This window comes from Anguilla anguilla, chromosome 9, assembly GCF_013347855.1.
Source record: "Anguilla anguilla isolate fAngAng1 chromosome 9, fAngAng1.pri, whole genome shotgun sequence".
Lineage (NCBI taxonomy): Eukaryota > Metazoa > Chordata > Actinopteri > Anguilliformes > Anguillidae > Anguilla > Anguilla anguilla.
Window position 1 is genome coordinate 2,153,522 of NC_049209.1, and position 27,732 is coordinate 2,181,253.

At 40.6% G+C, this 27,732-nt stretch overlaps 1 protein-coding gene and 2 long non-coding RNA genes across 3 annotated transcripts; 1 reads left to right on the plus strand and 2 right to left on the minus strand.

Annotated features, from left to right (window-relative positions):
• Positions 1 to 1,534: 1,534 nt before the first annotated feature.
• On the plus strand, positions 1,535 to 23,378 carry LOC118235224. The gene is made up of 8 exons (XM_035432371.1): positions 1,535 to 1,612; positions 1,803 to 2,036; positions 2,271 to 2,672; positions 5,064 to 5,429; positions 6,059 to 6,157; positions 7,745 to 7,762; positions 8,000 to 8,031; positions 21,305 to 23,378. Exons 1-8 carry the CDS (start codon positions 1,537 to 1,539, stop codon positions 21,377 to 21,379), a joined length of 1,302 nt encoding a protein of 433 aa, XP_035288262.1. The 5' UTR covers positions 1,535 to 1,536; the 3' UTR covers positions 21,380 to 23,378.
• On the minus strand, positions 1,760 to 14,329 carry LOC118235229. The gene is made up of 4 exons (XR_004766809.1): positions 13,474 to 14,329; positions 11,797 to 11,852; positions 5,129 to 5,354; positions 1,760 to 1,894 (listed from the first exon to the last, which is right to left on the minus strand). It is a non-coding gene; the product is annotated as an uncharacterized LOC118235229 (long non-coding RNA).
• On the minus strand, positions 16,518 to 26,826 carry LOC118235230. Its single transcript, XR_004766810.1, has 4 exons — positions 26,724 to 26,826; positions 25,024 to 25,079; positions 18,725 to 18,890; positions 16,518 to 17,364 (listed from the first exon to the last, which is right to left on the minus strand). It is a non-coding gene; the product is annotated as an uncharacterized LOC118235230 (long non-coding RNA).
• Between the last annotated feature and the right edge of the window lie 906 nt (positions 26,827 to 27,732).

Here is a 27,732-nt window from a genome sequence, read left to right on the forward strand (position 1 = left end):
ATTTTATTTAAATGCTAAATCTGTTAAACAAATATATGTAACTGTTAATGGGATTAGTCTTTGGTAATTATACTGGCACATGTGGTCAATGTTTACGCAACTAAGGGGGAATTTTAGCTTCAAGAGCAAAGGGGGGATGATGATGCAACACAAGCAATGCAAGTGTGCACACTACACCATTTAAAGGAGCTGTGTGGTCTTCTGTATATTCTTTTACAAATGTTTAACAGCCCTATGTACAAGACTGAGTGTATGAGTGTGCAAGCCTGAGTGTATGAGTGCGCAAGCTTGAATGAATGAGTGTGCAAGACTGAGTGTATGAGTGTGCAAGCCTGAGTGAATGAGTGTGCAAGACTGAGTGAATGAGTGTGCAAGCCTGAGTGAATGAGTGTGCAAGCCTGAGTGTATGAGTGTGCAAGCCTGAGTGAATGAGTGTGCAAGACAGAGTGTATGAGTGTGCAAGCCTGAGTGTATGAGTGTGAAACACGAGAGAGTGAGAAAAGAGAACTGGCATTGACTAGCTGTAGAGAGAGTTTCATTTTATTGTTTTTATCGATCTCTTTTTGCCGGGTTACAAAAAGCAGGAGAGTGCTTCAGTAACGTTGTCCTGAATTACGCATTATTAGCGTGTCTAGTTAAAGGTCTTTTGTTTATGTTTATTTTTGTTTGTTTTTAGTTCTAACTAAAGTGGCCTGGGGCAGATTGGCTCAAAAATATCTTTCTCTGCTTGGTGCAGAAAGGAGCTTGACCTTTTTTACTTGTCTAAACTTGACCTTGAGTTTAGACAAGTATAGATACAAGACTCGTAGCAGACGTCCATATGCCATTGACTCTACTATTATAGACTCTTCTCTACATTGCTGACAAATCATTCATCCAATTATTATAGCTAATTTTTTTTCTTTTTTTTTCCTTTTGCTTTTGTGTCTGTGCCTGGCTGTCAGTTCACTTCCTGTGGCAGTGGTTTTGCTTCTAATTTTAGCTTTGTCTTTATACTTCATTATTTCTTCTCGCCATAGGAGGTCCGGGTTCTATTCAATGGAACATTTCACACTTGGTGGAGCTAACTGCACTTTGTCGCGAGGATGAATGTTGTGTTGGAGATGAAATCACCCTCATGGCCCCATGAAGTTAAAAATCAAAAATTTTAAGCAGCAACTATGAACCAAAAAATAAATACAGTTACAAATACAATAAGGAAATACAATAACTGAAGGAAGGGTACTGCACATTTTAATAAATTAAACTTTGCTTTTGAAATCAAATTATGACAAGCAGGCTCTTTCTAACTGGACTTGAATTTTTTTGTTTGCTTTACTGAGTGACAAAAGGAAGCGACTATCCCACAGTTGGTGGCTAAGCTTAGCTTCCTTCTGTGACGTATATATATATATATATATATATATATCTTACAGGGTGAAATGATATTACTGCACCCACCTCCTTGCTGAGAGGAAGCGTGATATGGAGTTCCACTCCCTTTGCTCATAAGCAATATTCCCTGACACCATCAGATGCACCCTTCAATATTAAACAATGATTCATCATTTTTCCATTGGCTGCTGGATTCTGTTGTTTCTTACACCAGGATATACTCCTGTTTTTGCAAAAGGTAAGTTAACATCTGACAATCGAATGGGTTACATAGCAGGGCTGTTTCAGAGTAACGATCATCTCTTGTGAAAAGCTTTCGGGTGTAGAAGTGCATAATATTTTCATCTGATTTCAAGAATTGGTTGGTTGTGTATTTGGCCGAATTATTTGTGAATGCGTGGAAACCATTTTAATGTTTGTTCCACAAGGTGAAGTCATCCAGGTACCGCGTGGATTGGATGCCGCGTTACGTTGCAGATCAGAGACAACTCTTCCTCCGAAGTGGGAATGGGACTCCAATCTGACATCAGACAACATCAAGACATTAGTGGTCAACAACACTGAATACCTGCTGGTGGAAAACTTCCAGGAGATGAATGAAGGCCGTTACTACTGTATCAATGGAACAGGGGAAACTGCAGTGAAACTGGAAATACAGCTGGGTAAATACAGTATTGAATCACATATTACAGATTGAAATATTACCATATTGAATGAAATATTACAAATTACATATACTGAGCAGAAAACTAGTTAAATAATCATTTAAATTTTATAAATTATATAAGCGGAAACATATGCAACTTTGTTTAAATATAATTTTGACTGTAATTATATGCACATACATACTTTACATACATATATACATATCAAGCGAATGTATTATTTTTTCCCAGGTGTAAAGGATAGCGCGCCTGTGTACAGAATCAGCAGGACCGGCTCGTTGCATCTCTTTTGTGAACCTCCAACACCAACAAGGCTTGAGGGCTTTTGGAGCTGGAGACAGACTGGGTCTGAAGAAGACTGCAAACGGCCTGGTTCAGGACAGACTGGGTCTAAAGGAGACTGCAAACGGTCTGGTTCAGGACAGACTGGGTCTGAAGAAGACTGCAAACGGTCTGGCTCAGACCTGGAGCACTTTGGAAATCGGTCGGAAGTAAAGAAGAATGAGTCCGAAAACAAATTTTCACTGAGCATCTCCCCTCTGCTCTGGAATGACTCTGGACAATACCGATGCACTCTTTGTGATGGTGACAAACTTCACAAGCAATGCATTTATGAAATAATTACAGTGAAAGGTAATATCAGCCATTATACATTCCCACTATTACGCTTATTTAAGAACTGCAAAAATGCTTTTTACAAAAATAAATTTAATCTTCCAGCAAATCCTCTGCAGCAGACCTAGTCAACCCACCGCTCTCATGTTTGGCTACATTTCAGTAAGGAACGGATACAGAAAATGTGTTTGCTCCAGATACTGTAAAAAATATGGACAAAGCTACTGTGACGTCACCCATTGCCTCTCCTCGGGTCTGTAAAACACGTTTTGAAGCTCAATGGCGGGCGCGGCTATGTTCTCGATTTGGAGCCAAAACCATAGAGTTAAGCGGTCTTGTTATTTTTTCAATGTGATTGACAGTCCGCTGCGGAAAAGCCCATCAACCTGAACGAACGATTGCAGAACGAACTTGAAGCTAGCTGACTGTCTGCCGTTATGTTTTAAAATATATGATCAAATGTTTACGGAGTTTAATTTCCATCCGTGACTGTACTGTGTCATGTAATCACGTTATATGTATGACATTAATAATACAATTATGTTCAGTTATCTTCAATTTATGTTTCTCGGCAAAACGAATATGCTTAGCTAGCATATCAGCTTGCCAGTGAGCTAGGTAAGCTATCCGTGGTTAGCTCACGCATTAGCAATATGAACTACAGGGGAAGAACATCGACTGCACTGATGGTCAATCAATCAGAGATGTGTAGACTACTGGTGATTTGACTAGGCTAATTTTCATATAACTGTCTGGTAGACCTGCTGTTAACCGAGCAAGTTATCGTCGTAGGTTTTCGCCACAGTCAGTTAATGAGCCAGTAACTGCTACTAGCTAGTCCATCGCCGTTTGTGGTGTTCACTTGCTGGGTGACGCTAGCTGACCGGTCGTTCGCAAGTCACTTTTTACCGAATAAAAATTAACATTGTCAGCGGTGATGAACACATCTACCAAGTATTTTAATAACTGATTTACAGCCGTGTAAATATGACAACGCACTTTGAAGGGCAAGTTTTCCACCTGTTGCATAAAGACAAAAAATAATGTAGGCTACATTGAATTTCTAATTATTATTTTCTTGCTAGCTTCTAGCTTTGTCACATTCGTGCAGCATAGCCCAGGTATACATTTACGGAATGTACACGACTGACGAGCCCTCAAACACGTTTGACAGATGGAATATTTGCCGGTTAGGGTTAGCTAGCTAGTCAAATGGCTTGGTAGCCGAAGTTGCGAACTGTTTTAGCATAGGCTACTGGACTACCACATATAGTACATAAGCGTTAGCTGATTACGCTTTCTGCCAACTAATTATTTGGTTAAGTGGGCTAAAGGAAATAGTAAAAATGACTCGGCTACCGCAAAACTTCAGAGGAGGATTATTTTATGGTCGTCTAGTGCAGCTGTAAATAGCACACGCTATAATGAAACCACTACAAAATGGGATGCCTGCATTTTCTGACTTCGCACAGGTGGACCGTGGTCGCAGCCGCAATGTCAAGGCCAAGAGACGCCACCTCCCACCCCAGTGACCACAGATTGTAGCCCCTACTGTAGCTCAGTCCTCTGCAGTAATCCGGAAGTGACGCAAGCTGTACCTCATTGGTCCAGAACAAATATTGGCACTGTGCCAAAATGACGCAATAAATCATGAAATCGACCCATGGACAGTCATAAGACGAATAAAATACATCTATTATGACTGTTCTTGTGAGAAAAAAATATTGACTTTGTATTTTGATCGCATTTGTACCGTATACTTGCATGGAAACCGGATATGAAAACACCTATACTGGAGCCATCCGTAGTGGCGCTAGTGAGCAACCAGAAACTACAACACCAGGAAATGAGCTTCAAAAACTAAGTCTGGTTTTGGCCGCTTGGTTTGCTCGTTAAAAACGGAATGCAATTTTGAGGAGTTTAAATGGTATTAGCATGCCAAACTATTTGGACCAGGGCTGCCCAACCCTGTTCCTGGAGATCTACCGTCCTATAGGTTTTCATTTCTAACTTAATTTGGCACACTAGACTCTACTAATTGGCAGCTCTATGAGATGATCTCTAGCCGTCGAATGAGGTGTGCTTTGTTAGGGTTGGAGTGAAGACGTACAGGATAGTAGATCTCCAAACATACAGGATGGAAGAGCAGGGTTGGGCAGCCGTGGTTCAGACTATTGCACTGGTACTAGTATTAGCACATGTAAAAATGTATGGGACTTGTCGTTGTTCTTGTCGTTGTGTCGTGTTATGCTACATTATGTTATGTAATGTTTTTGTCGCTATGTTATATTGTGTTGTGTTAGGTTGTGTTGTGTAGTGTTGTATTGTGTAGTGTAGTGTAGTGTTGTGTTATGCTACATTATGTTATGTTATGTTAAGTCACAGCATTGTGTGTGTCTGCCCCTGCAGTGTACTCCGAGCCCATGGAGCTGACTGAGGGAGAGAATGGCTCCCTGGTCTGTGCCATTTCACACCTGAAAGAGTCCACCAGACTGCTGTGGATCGACACGCAGAGTCAACAGATGTTCTCCAACCCCGAGGCACAGAAGCACGCGGGCGAGTTCCGGCTCGTGGTGAGGAACGTCACGCTGGCGCAGAGCGCTTGGGAGTGCGCCGTGTTCCGCCAGGACCGGCTCCGAGCGCTGGTCCCGTTCACACTGACTGTGAAGAGCCGAGCCACACGGCCCCCCGGGCCCCCTGCTGGAGGTGAGGGAGCGAGAGTCACAGACAGACCGGGCCAGGACCCTACTGAAGCATCTGCACAAAATCACTCCGGTAAAAAAGTGTCTATGCGTGCATGCGTCAGCGTGTGTGTGTGCGCGTACATGTACGTATGTATGCACGTATTATGTATGGAGGCCTGCACACATGTGTGTATGCATGCATGTGTGTACATATGTATGTACATATGTATTTATTGTATGTATGTGTGCATGTATTCATGTAAGCATGTACGCATGTTTGTAAGTACATATTGTTGATAAATCCGAAATACCGGTCTGTGTAAATAATCTTCGTATTGCTGAAGAGACAAACATAATGTTTGTAACAGAAGGCGTCCCAGGTACCAGATATCTGAGCGCTCCACTGCTCTCTTTCTTCTTAGTGATGTTTCAAACAGTTGATTTTGGTTAGCCTAAGATATGTCTCTGTTCTTTTTTCTTCTTATTTCTCAGCCTCATAATGGCTTCCTTTGTACAAAAATACTCTTAAATAAAAGATCAGAATGTGCACTTCAACCATGTGAACTGATTACAAATCTAAAATTGGAGTATGCAGTGTGTGTCTGTGTATGTGTGTGCGTGCGTATGCACGCGTGTGTGCGTGTGTGTGTGTGTTTCTGTACAGCTATCTATCCCTGTTTGTTACTCATTAATAGTTGTTTATTTATTTATTTTTCATAGGAAACCGTATAATTTATCTGTCACTAGTCTGCCTCTGTGGTCTTCTTCTCATAATCCTGGGAACAGTTTTCATAATCTACTGTTGTCGGAGACATCAAGGTAAGGAAAACAAAGCACTATATAAATGTTTTTTAATATTTCATGTTCATTATGAAATGTAGTCATCATTTATTTACGTTATGATGCTTTTATCTCATTTTAATCAGCATAAAATATAATTGGTTAGAATAACAGTAATGTTGAAAATGTTTTTTACAAGTTAGGCATTTTTAGCTTATAATGAAGTAAAACATCAAAATATGGAATGTTCTGCCACATGTTATTCTGAGATTGTGCACATTCTGCAGGTCCCTGGCTATGTTTTGTTTTTTTGTTTGTTTTTTAACTCTTAATTATATATTTTTTTATTTTACAACTTATTTCGTTTTTTTTTTTTTTTTTACAACATGCTTGTGAAACAGGCCATAACACATACAACTCCCAACGAAAGAGTAAACATAAAAAGATAAAAGAGAAACATATTGAGAATGTCATAACAAAATACTGCACTCAATTTGTGTGTTAAATGTACTTGTCCATCTACTCACAAAACCACCCACCCCTAAGTGCATTGCAGACAGACAAAAAGATCAGTCAGACAAACAGGACAACGCCTAGCAGCAACAGACAAATGCAATACAGGAAAATCAGTAAGGAATAACACATCATAAAAAATTGGGGAATTGCAGTCATGCTCTATATGCTCAGGGAAAAGTCAACAGCAATAAATAAATTAATTAATTAATAAATAAAAGTGTGTGGGTGCGTCCATGTGTGTGAGTGTGTATGTATGTCAGCATCTCTGTGTGTGTATGTGTGTGTGAGTGTGTTTATGCCTGTCAGCTCCTGCGTGTGTAGGTGTGTATGTATGTGTGTGTGAGTGTGTATGTATGTCAGTGTCTGTGTGTGTGTAGGTGTGTATGTGTGTGCGAGTGTGTATGTATGTCAGCGTCTGTGTGTGTGTAGGTGTGTATGTGTATGTGTGTGTTTATGCCTGTCAGCGTCTCTGCGTGTGTAGGTGTGTATGTGTATGTGTGTGTTTATGCCTGTCAGCGTCTCTGCGTGTGTAGGTGTGTATGTGTGTATGTGTGTGTGTGTGAGTGTGTATGTATGTCAGCGTCTGTGTGTGTAGGTGTGTATGTGTGTGTAGGTGTGTATGTGTGTGTGAGTGTGTATGTGTGTGTAGGTGTGTATGTGTGTGTGAGTGTGTGTGCATGTCAGCGTCTCTGTGTGTTGGTGTGTATGTGCGTGCTTGTGGTGTTAGTTCAACGGCTTTTTAAAATCATACATTTGATTTTCTAGAGGGGCAGTAAGACTTCCCAGTGCAATATGGCCTGGTAATAGTACAGTCCACTGTCCAGCATTCAGTTTGTGTCTGGTTCCCCAATTCAAAATAATTTAGGCTTTTCAGCAGTTCAAATAAAAGTTTATAAATAGGCCTATTTAAAATAGTATGACTTTTTAAAGTTTAAACATGGTCATTGGATTCTTGGTATTTTACCTCGTATTTGTTTCACTCAGTGATATGTACAGAAGCGTTGTGGTTTCAGCCAGAAACTATTTTAATTGTGTTTTCTGTCTGTTTCTCTGTACACCCAATCCAACCGCCCCCTCCCACACCCCTCCCCACCCAACCCTCCACCAAAGGTGATGAACAGACCCCAGGTGACTCCAATTATAATGCTGTGCATCTTAAAATGAAAAAAGGTAGTGTTGTCCTGCACGAATCTTCCATTGTGTTTCTGCATCAGATCGTTTAAGACGCTTAAGGCATGCGTCTCTCCGCTCGCGCATTAGCCTGACCGCGCTAACCACACTGCGCGCGACGTGAAAATGTTCACATGTATTTTTACATCCTCCATTTTGCATCTCCATCCTCTGACTTCTGCTTTCTTTCAACAGAAGCTGACTCCAGTACATCAGCCGCACTTGCTGTAAGCATTTATTTATTTAATTTATTTATTAATTTATCGTTCGTTTATTTAAAACAAAAGCACACATATTCCTGAAACCCTTTGCTAATATGTAATACAAGTTTTATAAAAATGTGTTTTTATTTAGAATGACAACCTGACTACTGAAGTGGTATATTTATCGGTGGCCATGGAAACTGGAATTGGAAGAAAATGAATGATTTTTCATTTTATTGCAGATTTATTCAAGTTTTTTCATTTACTTCTGACTTTTTAAAAGTCAAACTTTTTTATTCATTTGCTCACGAGAAGTAAGTCTTTCAGGGAATTTTTTTACAAATTTCTTGAAGACAATCTAGTTGTGAGAAATGCAATCATCTGCTTATGTTAAAATGCGCTATTTTAATTAAATGAGAAGTGGCTAAATTTACCCTGGCAGAGGAGCATCACTAATAGTTTTTCATTTACGGACTCAAATGCTGTTTTTCGCCAGGTGAATGCAGAAAATGCATCACTGATGCTCTTGCATTCATTTTTTATAATAGGCCATTTCATTGCTTAATTACTTTTCTTTTGAAGTCTTTCATCTGATGTCTATTAAATAAGTTTATGTTAATAAATAAATCAAAATGCACATATGTTTTGTGAATTCTTTATGCATTATACAATCTCTTTTTTAAACTAATAAGTTTTTTAAGTTGATTTTGAACGTCATTCACAGTTAAGTTCTTTGGGAGAGAATAGAAAATGTGGTAGTGGATACATCCCACTGGAGTGGGATAATGGCGCCCCCTCGTGTCATTATAAGAAATTACTTCTATGCTATTAAAAATCCTGAATTTTGAGAGGAAACAAGAAGAGATTTCAAAGATAAAGGGATGTACACAAGTAAACTGAAGCAAACATTTTTTATGTCATGTGCTGTATAATTTATTATAAATATATGGCCACATGCAAGATTAACATTGTTTATTTGTCAGTATTTCACTGCAAAGTTAGGAATCTGCAGAACCTTAATGTTAAACTGTAATCCACTGGCCATTCCTCGCCCAGATTAAACACATATTCTGTTAACAGCATATCTATGTGTTTTAATGTGATAATTTATGTATTTACTTGAATTTTATCATCAGTTATGTCTTTTATCAGATAAGGTTATCTACCTTGGCTTTTATTGCTTAAATTTCATTCACATTTGTAGGCTGCCCATTTATGCTGATACATTCACAGAAGAAATTCACGTTAAACAGCTCATATAAAACCCAACAGTACAGACTCGCCTAACAATTAAACCCACCAACTTCCAGTTTCAAGCCCATGTCTACAAAAAGCACAAGAACCTTATGTAACCTCACTGAGGTCATTAGGCCTACTGCTAATCTCACTCTCAATAGAATTGATTAGCAGTATCTAACATGCCATTATTTGTACTGAATATTTGAGACTGGACATCTGTTTGTTGTTTGTCTGATGATTTGCTAACAATGTCATAAGACTTGGACCTGGAGAAAATAATACTTCACATGTTTCATGTATTTCAATGAGCAAACGCCATCATTAAAATTACACTTAAGTCAAGGGACATTCAGTAAAAGTAGACATAATACTTTCGAAATATTTTCACTGCAACATGTTTTTGCCATGCAAGACACTTGTATTATGTAAAAGAATTAAAACTTAATATACAAAATAATTACAAATATTGGATTCAACCCATCAATCATCATTACCCTACTTCATCCCGCTTTACCCAATCAGAGGAAGTTTCCCGCAGTTCAAAAACCCACCGGTCATATCTGTAAAGAAGAACGCAATCCAGCCATTCATTCCTTCTATGTTCGTGATTCTTCGCGCTTGTCGCTGTGGTTTCGTATGTATTTCTTCCTACCCGTTTGTTGGTTAGCTGTGTATGTGTTTTCCCTTTGTCTTACCCTGGCGTTGTCCCGTTGTCAGCCACGCCGAGACTGGGATAGGTAAGAGAGAGGCCTCTATACATTAACACGTAGGGTGGATTCATAGGCTATGAATGTCTAGACATATTAGAATAGGAGTGCTTGCCAACCCTTGTATTTAGGTTTGGGTAGCTAGAGTAGGTAGTTAGGCATTTGTTTAGTATTTCTAGGTAGACAGTCCTCTGCTTTTTGTTAAAGCTAGCTTTGTTTGGTTTTGTTACTTTCTTTCCTTTGGCAGCACTCCAGTGGTTCCAGTCTTCGGTTGAGTGTACAGTCTGTATATATTGGTTTCTTTTGTAAACAGCACCTATTTCACTATTGTCACTTTTTTTCACAACTAAACACATGTCACAATATTACGGCGTGTTGTTGTTATTTCGTCCCCCATCCGCTCATCCTACACGTTCCATCTCCCGGTAATCCGATCCCTGAAATACCTCTTGAGCCCCGGACTACCGGGTCGTAACACACTGGATCGTGAACATGTAAAATGCATGGAGTCAAGCGAACGGGTGTTGTGCCGTTTTCCTTTTTTTTTTTTTTTTCTCGGTTGCTGTTGTTTTATTTCATGGTTGAACCCGCAGGTGGCAGTGTTGCTCTCCAGTGGACAATAACCATCATTCTGAAGGTATAGTACATGAAGAATATGGTACATCTAATAAAGATGCATTCGTAACAGACGAATATTATGAAACTACTTCTCTAAAAAATTTTTTAAAAACAGAACATTCCCTGGGGGGGCGGGGGGGGGGGGGGGGGGGGGGGCGGGGGGGTAGGGGGATTGGGGGGTAGGGTGAGGTTGGGGTTGGGGGTTGACCCAGCACCAATCCCCTATTCCTTGGAGGACCCCTTCATTATCATTCTGAAGTGAATAAATTAACAGCTTAATAGCGCCAACAGTATTTTGCATGCTAAAAAGTATAAAAATTGAACGCAATATTCACACTTATTACGGTTTGTGTTCCATGGGGGTTTCAGAATGAGCACATAGCAACAGAGGAGTAAACATTTGTTCAATTTTTAAGATTTTTAAGATTTACTAGACAGTCACACCGGCAGCGCAGTGCCAGTCACAGTGGCTGCGCAGTGCCAGTCACACGGGCTGCGCAGTGCCAGTCACACGGGCAGCGCAGTGCCAGTCACACGGGCAGTGCAGTGCCAGTCACACGGGCAGCTCAGTGCCAGTCACACAGCGCAGTGCCAGTCACACGGGCAGCTCAGTGCCAGTCACACGGGCAGCTCAGTGCCAGTCACACAGTGCAGTGCCAGTCACACAGCGCAGTGCCAGTCACAGTGGCTGCGCAGTGCCAGTCACACAGCGCAGTGCCAGTCACACCGGCAGCGCAGTGCCAGTCACACAGCACAGTGCCAATCACAGTGGCTGCGCAGTGCCAGTCACACTCTCAGCTTTAATTGCCACCATTTTCTCTCTGCTGTGCTCAGCCAGTTACAAGAGAAAAATCCAACCGGACGAGTCAGACCTGAAGCCAGTGAAGGTGTGAGCAGGTGCAAATGGCAGGTATTTAAAAGCCAACCAGTGTCTGAAAAATGTCACCACGGCAGAACGGTACACTAGCAAAGATCTGTCTACTTCACAAGTCATGGCACATGAATCCACTGTGTATTCAAGGGTAATAAATACACAAGACACACTGATCAGTAAACACACTAGGTGTTCTGCAGGTACACAAATGAAACTTATTTTAACAGTAAATTAAGTAATATGACAATCTCAAGTTCATTGTATTGTTATCTTTTTAAATATGTAAACACTGTATTTGTAATATGTGCTTGTGCATCACAGCACTGGAATTCAATATTTGAATGATCTTACCGGTTTCTCGAAGTCCAGGCCATCTTGGGAGATGGGTTTGACTTGTTCCTTCATGTCTTCAGGAAAAAAAAGGATATTCTCTGTGCATTACTGTTCCCAGCACCACAACATGTAATTACACTTCACAAGCCAGAGAAAGGGTAGACTACATCACAAAGAAATTAGTTATTAAATTGCGTGCGTACATATGGCTCTGTCAGACTTGTAATCACACAATTCTCGTGAACATTCTCTACTTTTATGTAAGGGTATTCTTTACACGCTTTGGTTTCACCATGTAGAAATTACAGCACTTTTTATACACAACCTCCCATTTCAGGGCACCATAACGTTTGAGACATTGATGTTATGTAAATTAAAGTAGCCATGTTTAATACTTTGTTGCATATCTTTTGCATGCAGAGACTGCCTGAAGCCTCTTCTCTGCCAGGCCTGCACTGCAGCAATCTTCCTGCTTGTTTCAGGGGTTAGTTGCCTTAAGTTTTTTCTTCAGAGCTCTGACTGTTTTTGTTTGTTTTTTCAATAATTCGCAGTTTCATAATGGCTTTCTTAACTTTCATTGACAAGCGGTAATAACACAGGCAATCAAAAGTATAGAATCAAGACTAGACACTAAGTAGATGGAAAGCTTTCTAATACCTGCACCAAGGAAGTAACTGAACACACCTGACCAATCAGAAACACCTGTGATGTCAATTGTCCCAAACCTTATGGTGCCCTGAAATGGGGGTGTGTGTAAACAGTGCTGTAATGGTGAAAAATGGTGAAACCGAAATGTATTTAAAAAATGCCCCTTTATAAAAGCTGAGAATGTGAACTTTAACCACACTTGATATCTGTAAAACAATATTTGTTTTATAAACCACGTGTAAATTGTGTTTTGCGGTTCACAAAACACGCGTAAATAATACTGGCATTACATTCGCACCATGTATACCTGTTTTCGAAATTACAGCGCTGTTCACCACGCACCTACTGCAGTAGTTTGCACCGACCTACATTGTCAACGGAATTCACAAGCAGTCGCAGGATTAAACCGAATTCCTCCCTTCAATCACGTTTACTTGCCTGAGCCAAGCAAACTAAAATGCCTAAATCTGTTGTGCAGCTCGGGAAATAAAACGCATTCTTACAGGATCGTTATGTCATCAAACCTTGATTCGCAAGCGCACTCGTCCCATTTTGACTTGGGGAATCGCAAGGGAAAATTAGTCAACTTACATATTTACCGACTTGTTTTTTGGTAAAGGAAACGATACAATAGGCTACTAACTATACTTCAGACAAACAGCACAACGATTACTACAATGTTCACTATAACTAGCTTGTTATTTATTAGATGCAATGCTAAGTAGGCTATTTGTAATAACGCATAGATAATGTCAAAACTGCTGAACTAAGTTCAACTGGAATCGGACACTCAAAGCTCAATAGAAATTAGTTTCAGTTGCTTATTAACTGAAATTGAAACGCCAAGTGTTTACGTGACTGTCATGTCGGATTGTCTTAATTTGTAACGTGCGGCACATTAACGACAAGTATTTATGTAATGGAAATGTGACGAGAACGACTGAGATGATTCATGTATACAATAAGGTAAAGCAAGCTAGATATGTTCTTTAAAACAAAATAAGCTAATTGTCACAAAAATATGTCTTATGCAAAAATATTACTTACCACTTTTGGTCCTCTCGGTAGTTTATCATAAAAGCACGTTTATTGTCAGCAGAAGATACGCCATATTCAGCTGGTGATTGGTTGAAGCATATCCAGCGGACCAATAGCAAAGCAGTAACTTTCTGTTTTTCAGATTTTTCGGGGTTTTTTTTTTCTCATGCTTGCAGCAGTTGGAAAGAAGACGTCTCCCCCACAGACCACCAAATAGTTTTCTTGGATGGTTAGAAACATTGGCAAAACCAATCGGGGGATCATTTTACATTCATGACTTCGTCACATTTGAAATTAATATATACATACAAATTAATAAAACAGAGTTTTACATAATATCTTAATTGCATTTTTCGATATAGGTAGGCTATTAGTAAAGTTGATTGGATGAACGTAATGTGTAAAGTCACGTTTAACTTACTTAATCATCAGTCAAACTCTTCTAAGGGGTTCACTGAGTGACAAAAATTTCTGAACATAAACTTAATTTGTGGTAGAGCGGTGGCATCACAAGTCGAATGTATAATGTATTGTAGCCCACTGCAGTGTTGCATAACACCGTCACTGCATCTGGCGAATGCTTTGCAGATGATTAACAGCGTGTTCGTGAAGGCATTATCTGCACTTTATGAAGTCTATATGTACTTACTCATCAGAAAATGAACATAAGGCCAGTGTACAGTTTCCTTCCAATTTGTTTCCTCAGTACGTGACAGGAACTCAATTTGGCTAACTGACTGCGCATAATCTAATCACAAACGCTTGACAAATTACATGGAAAATGTCATTACTTCTGGATGGCACGTTTAATAACGTGAAAAATGAGTTTTAAAAACCAAACTCGCTCACCAATAAGTTTGACAGGAGTAAGTGGGTTCAGAATAAGGAATCTTTCGTCAAATAAGCTCGTACAAGTGAATTTAATTTTATTATCTGCCATAAAATTAATGGGGGGGGGGGGGGGGGGGGGGTCGTCTGAAATTGTGTGCAATTTCTGTGTTCATCAGGAAGCTCGCATGCGCCACCTAGCGGTGATAATCGGAATAAATGCCGGGCTCGTTGCACAACCTTCCCTCTCCTGTCAGTAACGGATGTCCGAAGCTTCTGAGCTTCGCTGGCTTGTAGGTGAGAGGGTGGGTCAAAGTGGGTCATACTTTCTTTAGTGACCACAATACCTGATGATGCTATCAATGCTATTCAGCACTGCCTCATAGTAAGAGAGTGAACACTGGATTGAGCCACTGGATTATGAACATGTAAAATGCATGGAGTCAAGTGAACTGGTGGTGTGCTGTTTTCCTTTTCTTTTTTTTTGTGGCTGTTGTTTTATTTCATGAGCAAACCAGCAGGTGGCAGTGTTGCTCTCCAGTCCTATGTAAAAGGTAAATGGTAAATGGACTGCATTTATATAGCGCTTTTATCCAAAGCGCTTTACAATTGATGCCTCTCATTCGCCAGAGCAGTTAGGGGTTAGGTGTCTCGCTCAAGGACACTTTGCCACGCCCAGGGCGGGGTTTGAACCGGCAGCCCTCCGACTACCAGACAATCGGTCTTACCTCCTGAGCTATGTCGCCCCCATATGTGGACATTAACCATCGTTCTGAAGGTATAGTACATGAAGAACATGATACATCTAATAAAGATGCATTTGTGCATTCGTGGGGGGGATGGAGGGGTTGACCCAGCACCATCCCCTCTTCATTGGAGGATCCCTTCATTATCATTCTGAAGTTAATAACAACTTAATCAGCCAGATAGGCCTCAGTCCTGCCCTCCCCACGTCCGCTCACTTTTCATTTATTTGTTTATTTAAAAATGTCCCCAACCACACAGCTCTGTGTGAAAAGCTCATACCAAACACGTCACCCTGCTAAAAAATAAATAAATAAATAAGGTGCAATATTCACACTTACTATGGTTTGTGTTCAATGGGGGTTTCAGAACGAGCACATAGCAACACAGGAGTAAACATTTTTTTTTTGGGGGGGGGGGTGAATCAAAAAAAGAAGAAAGAACTTAAATGCATCAATTTGTTCAATTTTTAAGATTTGCTAAATATTTTTAACCTTCTCCAAATTTGTCCTTCATATTTCTAGATATTTCTAGCGTTCTCCAAATGTATCCTGAGAAGAACACTGATGTTCTCCACTACTTCATGCCTTTCCGTGTTTGTGAAATGGGTGTAATGTAATAATATAATATTAATACATCATAATGTATTAAAATAATGTTCTTTAGGTTTATTTTGTGGACTATGAGCGGTGTAACCGGTGAGTGAGGGGGCAATAGCTTGCACCATCGTTGGGCAGGATATGTGTGGTGTTGCTCTCCAATGCATTTCACACCTCATGTTTGAATGTGACCTGCCATTTTAGACTATGATTCACGTTATTTCCTTTTGTTGTTTACGCATAAATGTTTTTTTTTCTTTATACTTCATTATTTCTTCTCGCCATAGGAGGTCCGGGTTCTATTCAATGGAACATTCCGCACTTGGTGGAGCTAAATGCACTTTGTCGCGATGATGAATGTTGTGTTGGAGATGAAATCACCCTCATGGCCCCATGAAGTTAAAAATTAAAAGTTTTAAGCAGCAACTATGAACCTAAAAAGAAATACAATTACAAATACAATAAGGAAATACAATAACTGAAGGAAGGGTACTGCACATTTTTATAAATTATACTTTACTTTTGAAATCAAATGATGACAAGCAGGCTCTTTCTAACTGGACTTGAGTTTTTTTGTTTGCTTTACTGAGTGACAAAAGGAAGCGATTATCCTACAGTTGGTGGTTAAGGTTAGCTTCCTTCTGTGACGTATAAATATATATATATATATCTCTTACAGGGTGAAATGATATCACTGCACCCACCTCCTTGCTGAGAGGAAGCATGATATGGAGTTCCACTCTGCTTTGCTCATAAGCAATAATCCCTGACACCATCAGACGCATCCTTCAATATTGAACAATGACTCTTCATTTTACCATTGGTTGCTGGATTCTGTTGTTTCTTACACCAGGATATACTCCTGTTTTTGCAAAAGGTAAGTTAACATCTGACAATCGAAAGGGTTACATAGCAGGGTTGTTTCAGAGTAACGATCTCTTGTGAAAAGCTTTCGGGTGTAGAAGTGCATAATATTTCCATCTGATTTCAAGAATTGGTTGGTTGTGTATTTGGCCGAATTATTTGTGAATGCGTGGAAACTATTTTAATGTTTGTTCTGCTAGATAAAGTCAACAAAGTACTGCGTGGATTGGATGCCGCGTTACGTTGCAAATCAAAGAGAAATTTTCCTCCGAAGTGGGAATGGGTCACCAAGCAGACATCAAGTAACATCAAGACATTAGTGGTCGACAACACTGCATATCTGCTGGTGGAAAACTTGAATTTGAAGGCAATTACAGCTGTATCAATGAAACAGGGGAAACTGCAGTGAAATTGGAAATACAGCAGGGTAAATACAGTATTGAATTACATATTACAAATTTAAATATTACAATATTGAATTAAATATTACAAATTACATATACAAAGCAGAAAACTAGTTAAATAACCATTCCAATTTTATTAATTATATAAGCGGAAACATATGCAAATTTGTTATGTTTTAATATCATTTTGACTGTAATTATATGCACATACATACTGTACATACATACATACATATCAAGCGAATGTATTATTTTTTCCCAGGTGTAAAGGATACCACGCCTGTGTACAGAATCAGCAGGACCGGCTCGTTGCATCTCTTCTGTGAACCTCTAACACCAACAAAGCTTCAGGGCTTTTGGAGCTGGAGACAGACTGGGTCTGAAGAAGACTGCAAACGGCCTTGTTCAGGACAGACTGGGTCTAAAGGAGACTGCAAACGGTCTGGCTCAGACCTGGAGCACTTTGGAAATAGATCGGAAGTAAAGAAGAATGAGTCCGAAAACTCACTGAGCATCTCCCCTCTGCTCTGGAATGACTCTGGACAATACCGATGCACTCTTTGTGATGGCAACAAACTTCACAAGCAACGCACTTATGAAGTAATTACAGTGAAAGGTAATGTCAGCCATTATACATTCCCCACTATTACGCTTATTTAAGAACTGCAAAAATGCTTTTTACAAAAATGTAGTAAGAGGAAGGAGTGAAATCTTCCAGCAAATCCTCTGCAGCAGACTTACTCAGCCCTGAGCTCTCATGTTTGGCTACATTTCAGTAAGGAACGGTGACAGAAAATGTGTTTGCTTGTTAAAACGGAATGTAATTTTTGAGGAATTTAAATGGCATTAGCTGCCCAACCCTGTTCCTGGATATCTACCGTCCTATAGGTTTTCATTTCAAACTTAATTTGGCACACTTGACTCTACTAATTAGCAGCTCAATGAGATCTCTGGCCGTTGAATGAAGTGTGCTTTGTTAGGATTGGAGTGAAGACCGATCTATGTGGTCACTTCTGGCACTACGATCTTTACTTCACTCTAGTGTGTTTTTCTGCACCTCTGCACTTTGAACTGATGCACTTGTTGTACGACGCTCTGGATAAGAGCGTCTGCTAAATGCCTGTAATGTAACTGTAATGTAAAGACGTACAGGACAGTAGATCTCTAGCTGTTGAATAAGGTGTGCTTTGTTAGGGTTGGAGTGAAGAGGTACAGGACAGTAGATCTCTAGCTGTTGAATGAGGTGTGCTTTGTTAGGGTTGGAGTGAAGACGTACAGGACAGTAGATCTCTAGCTGTTGAATGAGGTGTGCTTTGTTAGGACTGGAGTGAAGACGTACAGGACAGTAGATCTCCAAACCTACAGGTTGGTAGAGCAGGGTTGGGCAGCCGTGGTTCAGACTATTGCACTGGTACTAGTGCTAGCATGTAATGTATGGGACTTGTCGTTGTTCTTGTTGTGTTGTATTGTGTTGTATTAGTTTGTGTTGTGTTGTGTTATGCTACATTATGTTATGTAATGTTAAGTCACAGCATTGTTGGGCTGAATGGCCTGTTTTTGTCGCTATGTTGTATTGTGTTGTGCTGTGTTGTGTTAGGTTGTGTAGTGTTGTGTTGTGTTGTGTTGTGTAGTGTTGTTATGCTACATTATGTTATGTTATGTTCAGTCACGGCATTGTGTGTGTATGCCCCTGCAGTGTACTCCGAGCCCGTGGAGCTGACTGAGGGAGAGGACGGCTCCCTGGTCTGCGCCGTTTCACATGTGACGGAGTCCACCAGACTGCTGTGGATCGACACGCAGAGTCACCAAAAGTTCTCCTACCGCAAGGCACAAGAGTCCGCGGGCGAGTTCCGGCTCGTGGTGAGGAACGTCACGCTAGTGCAGAGCGCTTGGGAGTGCGCCGTGTTCCGCCTGGGCCATCTCCGAGCGCTGGTCCCGTTCACACTGACTGTGAAGACCCGAGCCACACGGCCCCCCGGGCCCCCTGCTGGAGGTGAGGGAGCGAGAGTCACAGACAGACCGGGCCAGGACCCTACTGCAGCTGCACGAAATCCCTCCGGTAAAAAACTGTGTGTGCGTGCGAGCGTGTGTGTGTTGTGTGTGTGCGCGTGTGCTTGTGCGTGCGTGTACACGTGTATGTATGCATGTATACATATACAGTATGAATGCGTGTATGTATTTCTTGTATGTATGCATGCATGTATTCATGTAAGCATGCACGCATGTTTGTAAGTACATATTGTTGATAAATCCAAAATACCGGTCTGTGTAAATAATCTTCGTATTGCTGAAGAGACAAACATAATGTTTGTAACAGAAGGTGTCCCAGGTACCAGATATCCGAGCGCTCCAGTGCTCTCTTTCTTCTTAGTGATGTTTCAAACAGTTGATATTGATTAGCCTAAGATATGTCTCTGTTTATTTCTCAGCCTTAAAATGGCTTTGTTACGTCCCTCCGCCTCAGGTGGGGGCACTGGCCATTTGGACACATGCGTGTGTCTTGTTACAGGTAATTGAGAGCACCTGTGGCGGTGCCCTTTTAAGAAGCCTGGAGTCGGCTTCTTGGAGATGGGGGCTTTTTCTCCTCACCTCTCGACCACAGCCGGCTCTTGATTTTTATCATGTTTTGCAGCTATTCTGGTATTCCGTATGTGTAGTTAAATAAAGTTATTGGTTATTTTTGGGAAACCTTGGTTTTGGCTTCGTTATGTTTGCGGGGGCTTGAGAGCAACCGTAACACGCTTACTCTGTACAAAAATACCCTTAAATACAAGCTTAGAATGTGCACTTTAATCACATATGAACTGTTTGATAACACAAAATTGGAGTACACAGCCAAAAGCCTGTGTGTGTGTGCGTGTACAACCATCTATCCCTGTTTGGTACTCTTTAATAGTTGTTTGTTTATGTATTTTTCATAGGAAACCATCCAATTTATCTGTCACTGGTCTGTCTCTCTGGTCTTCTCGTATGCGTGGGAACAGCTTTCATAATCCACTGCTGTCGGAGACGTCAAGGTAAGGAAAACAAAGCACTATATAAATGTTTTTTAATATTTAATGTTCATTATGAAATGCATTGTTTATTTACTTTATGATGCTTTTCTCATTTTAATCAGCATAAAATATCATTGGTTAGAATGACAATGTTGAATGTTTTTACAAATTTGCATTTTTAACTTACAATGAAGTGCTTCTGGCAGTAAAAATATCAAAATATGAAATTTCTCCTACATGTTACTTTGAACTTGTGCATAATCTGCAGGTCCCTGGCTGTGCATTTAAAAAATGAATTCAGTTTTGTTTGGCTATTTTTGCCTATTTTATTTTATTTTTTAAAAAATTTTTTACAACATGTGAGACAGGCCATAACAGTCAACTCCCAGTGAAAGACTAAACATAAGAAAAGAGAAACATTGAGAATTGTTAAATGTACATTAAATGTACTTGTCCATCTACCCACAAACCCACCCACCCCTAAGTGCATTGCAGACAGACAAAAAGATCAGTCAGACTAACAGGACAAAAACAAGCAGCAACAGAAATGCAATTCAGGAAAATCAGTAAGGAATAACACATCATAAAAATTGGAATTGCAGTTGGTGCTCTAAATGCTCAGGGAAAAGACAACAGCAATAAATGAGTAAATAACTAAAAAGTGTGTGGGTGCATTGTGTGTGTGAGTGTATATGCATGTCAGCTACAAAATTCAGGCTTTTCAGCAGTTCAAAAAAAAGCCCTATTTATAAACTGCCATCTAAAATAGATTCACTCTTTAAAGCTGAAACATTGTTCATTGGATTCGTGGTATTTTGCCTCTTATTTGTTTCACTCCGTGACATGTACAGAAGCGTTGTGGTTTCAGCCAGAAAATTTATTTTAATTGTGTTTTGTGTTTTCTGTCTTTCTCTGTAGACCCAATCCAACCGCCCCCTCCCACACTTCTCCCCACCCAACCCTCCGCCAAAGGTGATGAACAGACGCCAGATGACGACGGTGCTGTTCATTATGCTGCAGTGCATTTTAAAATGAAAAAAGGTAGTGTTATCCTGCACAAATCGTCCATTGTGTTTCTGCATCAGATCGTTTAAGACGCTTAAGGCATGCGTCTCCCAGCTCGCGCATTAGCCTGACCGCGCTAACCACACTGCCCGCGCCATGAAAACGTTCACACATATTTTTACATTCTCCATTTTGCATCTCCATCCTCTGACTTCTGCTTTCTTTCAACAGAAGCTGACTCCAGTACACCAGCCGCACTTGCTGTAAGCATTTATTTAATTTTATTTATTATTCGTTTATTTAAAACAAAAGCACATATTCCTGAAACCTTTCATGCTCTTGAAAAATATGCAATGCAATATCTACAGCTGCAAGCCTTTTAAAATGTTCTCTCATTTAGACTGACAATCTGACTCCTGAAGAGGACTCGGTGATATATGCAGATGTGGTCCTGGCAACCGGAATTAGAAGATGATTCATTCATTTTAATTTTACTACAGACGTAATTTGTTCAAGTCTTTTTTTTAGGTTCTGACAAAACATATATCTGCATATGAGAAGTCTTTGGGGGATTTCCTTTACAGATTCATGGAAAGAAAATGTAGTTGTTGGAAATGCGAACTTCTGTTAAAATTTGAAATGGGGAAGTGGTTATATATTTAGTTTTAGCTACAGTGGAAAAAATGAAATAAAAAGGAACTCAAATTCACTTTGGAGTAGCACCAATAATACTAGTTTTTCAGTGAAGGATACAAATGGTTAATTTTCGCTTGCTGAATGCAGGACATGCATTGCTGATGCTCTTTTTATAATGGGTCATTTAATTGCTTAATTACTATTCTTTGAAAGTCTTTCATCTATTGTCTTTAATATTTTTTTGTTTAAAGAAATCAAAATGCACATGTTTTGTGAATTCTTTATGCATTCCTCAAAACCTTTAAAAAAAAAAAAAAAAAAAAAATACAATTAAGCCGATTTTTGAATGTCATGCACAGAGTGTTAAGTTCTTTGGGAAAGAATAGAAAATGTGATATTACCACTGGTGCAAGCGGGATAATGGCGCCTCCTTGTGTCATTATATGAAATTACTTTTATGATTATAAAAATCTGGGATTTTGAGAGGAAACATGCAGAGATTTAGAAGATGTACACATTAAACTGAAGCATACACTTTTTATGCCATGTGCTGTATAATTTATTCTAAATATATGGCTACATGCAAGATTAACATTAACATTAAGGTTCTGCAAGATCCCTAACTTTGCAGTGAAATACTGAAAAATAAACAAACTGTAATCCACTGGCCATTCCTCGCCCAGATTAAACACATTACATTACATTACATTACATTACATTACAGGCATTTGGCAGACGCTCTTATCCAGAGCGACGTACAACAAAGTGTATAACCATAACCAGGAACAAGTATGACGAAACCCCTAGAGAGAAGACAGCATATCTGTGTGTTTTAATGTGATAATTTACATATTTACTTGAATTTTATTATCAATTATGTGTCACGGATTGGTGAGGGAATGGACCCAAATGCAGAGTAAAAAAAAAACCCCAAGAACTCCAAAAGGGAACTTCACAGACTTTAATTACAAAATCAAGAACAAACACAGATAACCAAACAAAACCTCACAGGGCAAATCCCAAAAACAGAAAATCCAAAAATCACAAGAAGCCAAACAGGCAGGGCAGAAACAGGCGGACAAAAACAGGCACAGGGAAACACAGGCAAACTCTCAGGCAAAACAGAGGCAGGAACACACGCGGAAACACAAGCGAAAACACAAGGAGCCAGCACCCGAGTCAGGGAAGAAGAGAACTTAAATAGACAAGACCCTAACGAGACACAGGAGGGCACAATGCACAATCAGACCACAGAGGGAAGGGATAACTAGACACAACTGAAAAACACTAGAATAATTGGAACCAATAATACAATTAAACAGGGAAAAGGAACAGAACTACTGCCATCTGGCGGCCGAAAAAGGAAGACAGAAAACAGGAACAGAAACCTGACGGTATGTCTGTTTTCAGATAATGTTATCTATCATGGCTTTTATAGCTTAAATTTCATTCAGGTATGTAGGCTACCCATTTATGCTGATACATTCACAGAAGAAATTCACGTTAAACAGCTCATATAAAACCCAACAGTACAGACTCGCCTAACAATTAAACCCACCAACATCCAGTTTCAAGCCCATGTCTACAAAAAACACAAGAAGCTTATGTAACCTCACTGAGGTCATTCGGCCTACTGCTAATCTCACTCTCAATAGAATTGATTAGCAGTATCTAACATGCCATTATTTGTACTGAATATTTGAGACTGGACATCTGTTTGTTGTTTGTCTGATGATTTGCTAACAATGTCATAAGACTTGGACTTTGAGAAAATAATACTTCACATGTTTCATGTATTTCAATGAGCAAACGCCATCATTAAAATTACACTGAAGTCATTTATTGGTCATACTGCACCCTGTGTGTGCCTGTGTGTGTGTGCATGTGTGAATGTGCGTGTATATGTGTGTGTGTTTGAGTGTGTGTGTGTGCGTTTGCGAGTGTGTGTGTGTGTGTGTGTGCGCTTGTGCTTGTGTGTGTGTGTGTGTGTGATGATGCAACACAAGCAATGCAAGTGTGCACACTATACCATTTAAAGGAGCTGTGTGGTCTTCTGTATATTCCTTTACAAATGTTAAAAAGCCATATGTACAAGACTGAGTGCATGAGTGTGCAAGACTGAATGTATGAGTGTGCAAGCCTGAGTGTATGAGTGTACAAGACTGAGTGTATGAGTGTACAAGACAGTCAAACGGGCAGCGCAGTGCCAGTCACACGGGCAGCGCAGTGCCAGTCACACAGCGCAGTGCCAGTCACAGTGGCTGCGCAGTGCCAGTCACACAGGCAGCGCAGTGCCAGTCATAGTGGCTGCGCAGTGCCAGTCACACCGGCAGCGCAGTGCCAGTCACACGAGCAGCGCAGTGCCAGTCACACGGGCAGCTCAGTACCAGTCACACCGGCAGCGCAGTGCCAGTCACACGGGCAGCGCAGTGCCAGTCACACAGCGCAGTGCCAGTCACACCGGCAGCGCAGTGCCAGTCACAGTGGCTGCGCAGTGCCAGTCACACAGCGCAGTGCCAGTCACAGTGGCTGCGCAGTGCCAGTCACACAGCGCAGTGCCAGTCACACCGGCAGCGCAGTGCCAGTCACACCGGCAGCGCAGTGCCAGTCACACAGCACAGTGCCAGTCACAGTGCCAGTCACACGGGCAGCGCAGTGCCAGTCACACGAGCAGCGCAGTGCCAGTCACACCGGCAGCGCAGTGCCAGTCACACGGGCAGCGCAGTGCCAGTCACACGGGCAGCGCAGTGCCAGTCACAGTGGCTGCGCAGTGCCAGTCACACCGGCAGCGCAGTGCCAGTCACACAGCTCAGTGCCAGTCACACGGGCAGCGCAGTGCCAGTCACACGGGCAGCGCAGTGCCAGTCACACAGCGCAATGCCAGTCACACCGACAGCGCAGTGCCAGTCACAGTGGCTGCGCAGTGCCAGTCACACAGCGCAGTGCCAGTCACACCGGCAGCGCAGTGCCAGTCACACTGGCAGCTCAGTGCCAGTCACACGGGCAGCGCAGTGCCAGTCACACGGGCAGCTCACTCTGGCGTGGGTCCCTCAGCTTTAATTGCCACCATTTTCTCTCTGTCGTGCTCTCAGCCAGTTACAAGAGAAAAATCCAACCGGACGAGTCAGACCTGAAGCCGGTGAAGGTGCGAGCAAGTGCAAATGGCAGGTATTTAAAAGCCAACCAGTGTCTGAAAAATGTCACCACGGCAGAACAGTACACTAGCAAAGATCTGTCTACTTCACAAGTCATGGCACATGAATCCACTGTGTATTCAAGGGTAATAAATACACAAGACACACTGATCAGTAAACACACTAGGTGTTCTGCAGGTACACTAATGAAACTTATTTTAACAGTAAATTAAGTAATATGACAATCTCAAGTTCATTGTATTGTTATCTTTTTAAATATGTAAACACTGTATTTGTAATATGTGCTTGTGCATCACAGCACTGAAATTCAATATTTGAATGATCTTACCGGTTTCCCGAAGTCAAGGCCATCTTGGGAGATGGGTTTGACTTGTTCCTTCATGTCTTCAGGAAAAAAAAGGATATTCTCCGTGCATTACTTCTCCCAGCACCACAACATGAAATTACACTTTACAAGCCAGAGAAAGGGTAGACTACATCACAAAGAAATTAGTTATTAAATTGCGTGCGTACATATGGCTCTGTCAGACTTGTAATCACACAATTCTCGTGAACATTCTCTACTTTTATTTAAGGGTATTCTTTACACGCTTTGGTTTCACCATGTAGAAATTACAGCACTTTTTATACACAACCTCCCATTTCAGGGCACCATAACGTTTGAGACATTGATGTTATGTAAATTAAAGTAGCCATGTTTAATACTTTGTTGCATATCTTTTGCATGCAGAGACTGCCTGAAGCCTCTTCTCTGCCAGGCCTGCACTGCAGCAATCTTCCTGCTTGTTTCAGGGGTTTGTTGCCTTAAGTTTTTTCTTCAGAGCTCTGACTGTTTTTGTTTGTTTTTTCAATAATTCGCAGTTTCATAATGGCTTCCTTAACTTTCATTGACAAGCGGTAATAACACAGGCAATCAAAAGTATAGAATCAAGACTAGACACTAAGTAGATGGAAAGCTTTCTAATACCTGCACCAAGGAAGTAACTGAACACACCTGACCAATCAGAAACACCTGTGATGTCAATTGTCCCAAACCTTATGGTGCCCTGAAATGGGGGTGTGTGTAAACAGTGCTGTAATGGTGAAAAATGGTGAAACCGAAATGTATTTAAAAAATGCCCCTTTATAAAAGCTGAGAATGTGAACTTTAACCACACTTGATATCTGTAAAACAATATTTGTTTTATAAACCACGTGTAAATTGTGTTTTGCGGTTCACAAAACACGCGTAAATAATACTGGCATTACATTCGCACCATGTAGGCTATACCTGTTTTCGAAATTACAGCGCTGTTCACCACGCACCTACTGCAGTAGTTTGCACCGACCTACATTGTCAACGGAATTCACAAGCAGTCGCAGGATTAAACCGAATTCCTCCCTTCAATCACGTTTACTTGCCTGAGCCAAGCAAACTAAAATGCCTAAATCTGTTGTGCAGCTCGGGAAATAAAACGCATTCTTACAGGATCGTAATGTCATCAAACCTTGATTCGCAAGCGCACTCGTCCCATTTTGACTTGGGGAATCGCAAGGGAACATTAGTCAACTTACATATTTACCGACTTGTGTTTTGGTAAAGGAAACGATACAATAGGCTACTAACTATACTTCAGACAAACAGCACAACGATTACTACAATGTTCACTATAACTAGCTTGTTATTTATTAGATGCAATGCTAAGTAGGCTATTTGTAATAACGCATAGATAATGTCAAAACTGCTGAACTAAGTTCACGAACGGCTTCCACAACAACTGGAATCGGACACTCAAAGCTCAATAGAAATTAGTTTCAGTTGTTTATTAACTGAAATTGAAACGCCAAGTGTTTACGTGACTGTCATGTCGGATTGTCTTAATTTGTAACGTGCGGCACATTAACGACAAGTATTTATGTAATGGAAATGTGACAAGAACGACTGAGATGATTCATGTATACAAGAAGGTAAAGCAAGCTAGATATGTTCTTTAAAACAAAATAAGCTAATTGCCACAAAAATATGTCTTATGCAAAAATATTACTTACCACTTTTGGTCGTTCAGAAGTCATCCAGCAAATTTTCAAGATTGTTTTGTACCGGATCTCTCGGTAGTTTATCATAAAAGCACGTTTATTGTCAGCAGAAGATACGCCATATTCAGCTGGTGATTGGTTGAAGCACATCCAGCGGACCAATAGCAAAGCAGTAACTTTCTGTTTTTCAGATTTTTCGGGATTTTTTTTTTCTCATGCTTGCAGCAGTTGGAAAGAAGACGTCTCCCCACAGACCACCAAATAGTTTTCTTGGATGGTTAGAAACATTGGCAAAACCAATCGGGGGATCATTTTACATTCATGACTTCGTCACATTTGAAATTAATATATACATACAAATTAATAAAACAGAGTTTTACATAATATCTTAATTGCATTTTTCGATATAGGTAGGCTATTAGTAAAGTTGATTGGATGAACGTAATGTGTAAAGTCACGTTTAACTTACTTAATCATCAGTCAAACTCTTCTAAGGGGTTCACTGAGTGACAAAAATTTCTGAACATAAACTTAATTTGTGGTAGAGCGGTGGCATCACAAGTCGAATGTATAATGTATTGTAGCCCACTGCAGTGTTGCATAACACCGTCACTGCATCAGGCGAATGCTTTGCAGATGATTAACAGCGTGTTCCTGAAGGCATTATCTGCTCTTTATGAAGTCTATATGTACTTACTCATCAGAAAATGAACATAAGGCCAGTGTACAGTTTCCTTCCAATTTGTTTCCTCAGTACGTGACAGGAACTCAATTTGGCTAACTGACTGCGCATAATCTAATCACAAACGCTTGACAAATTACATGGAAAATGTCATTACTTCTGGATGGCACGTTGAAAAATGAGTTTTAAAAACCAAACTCGCTCACCAATAAGTTTGACAGGAGTAAGTGGGTTCAGAATAAGGAATCATTCGTCAAATAAGCTCGTACAAGTGAATTTAATTTTATTGTCTGCCATAAAATTAATGAGGGGGGGGGGGGGGGGGGGGGGGGGCGTCGT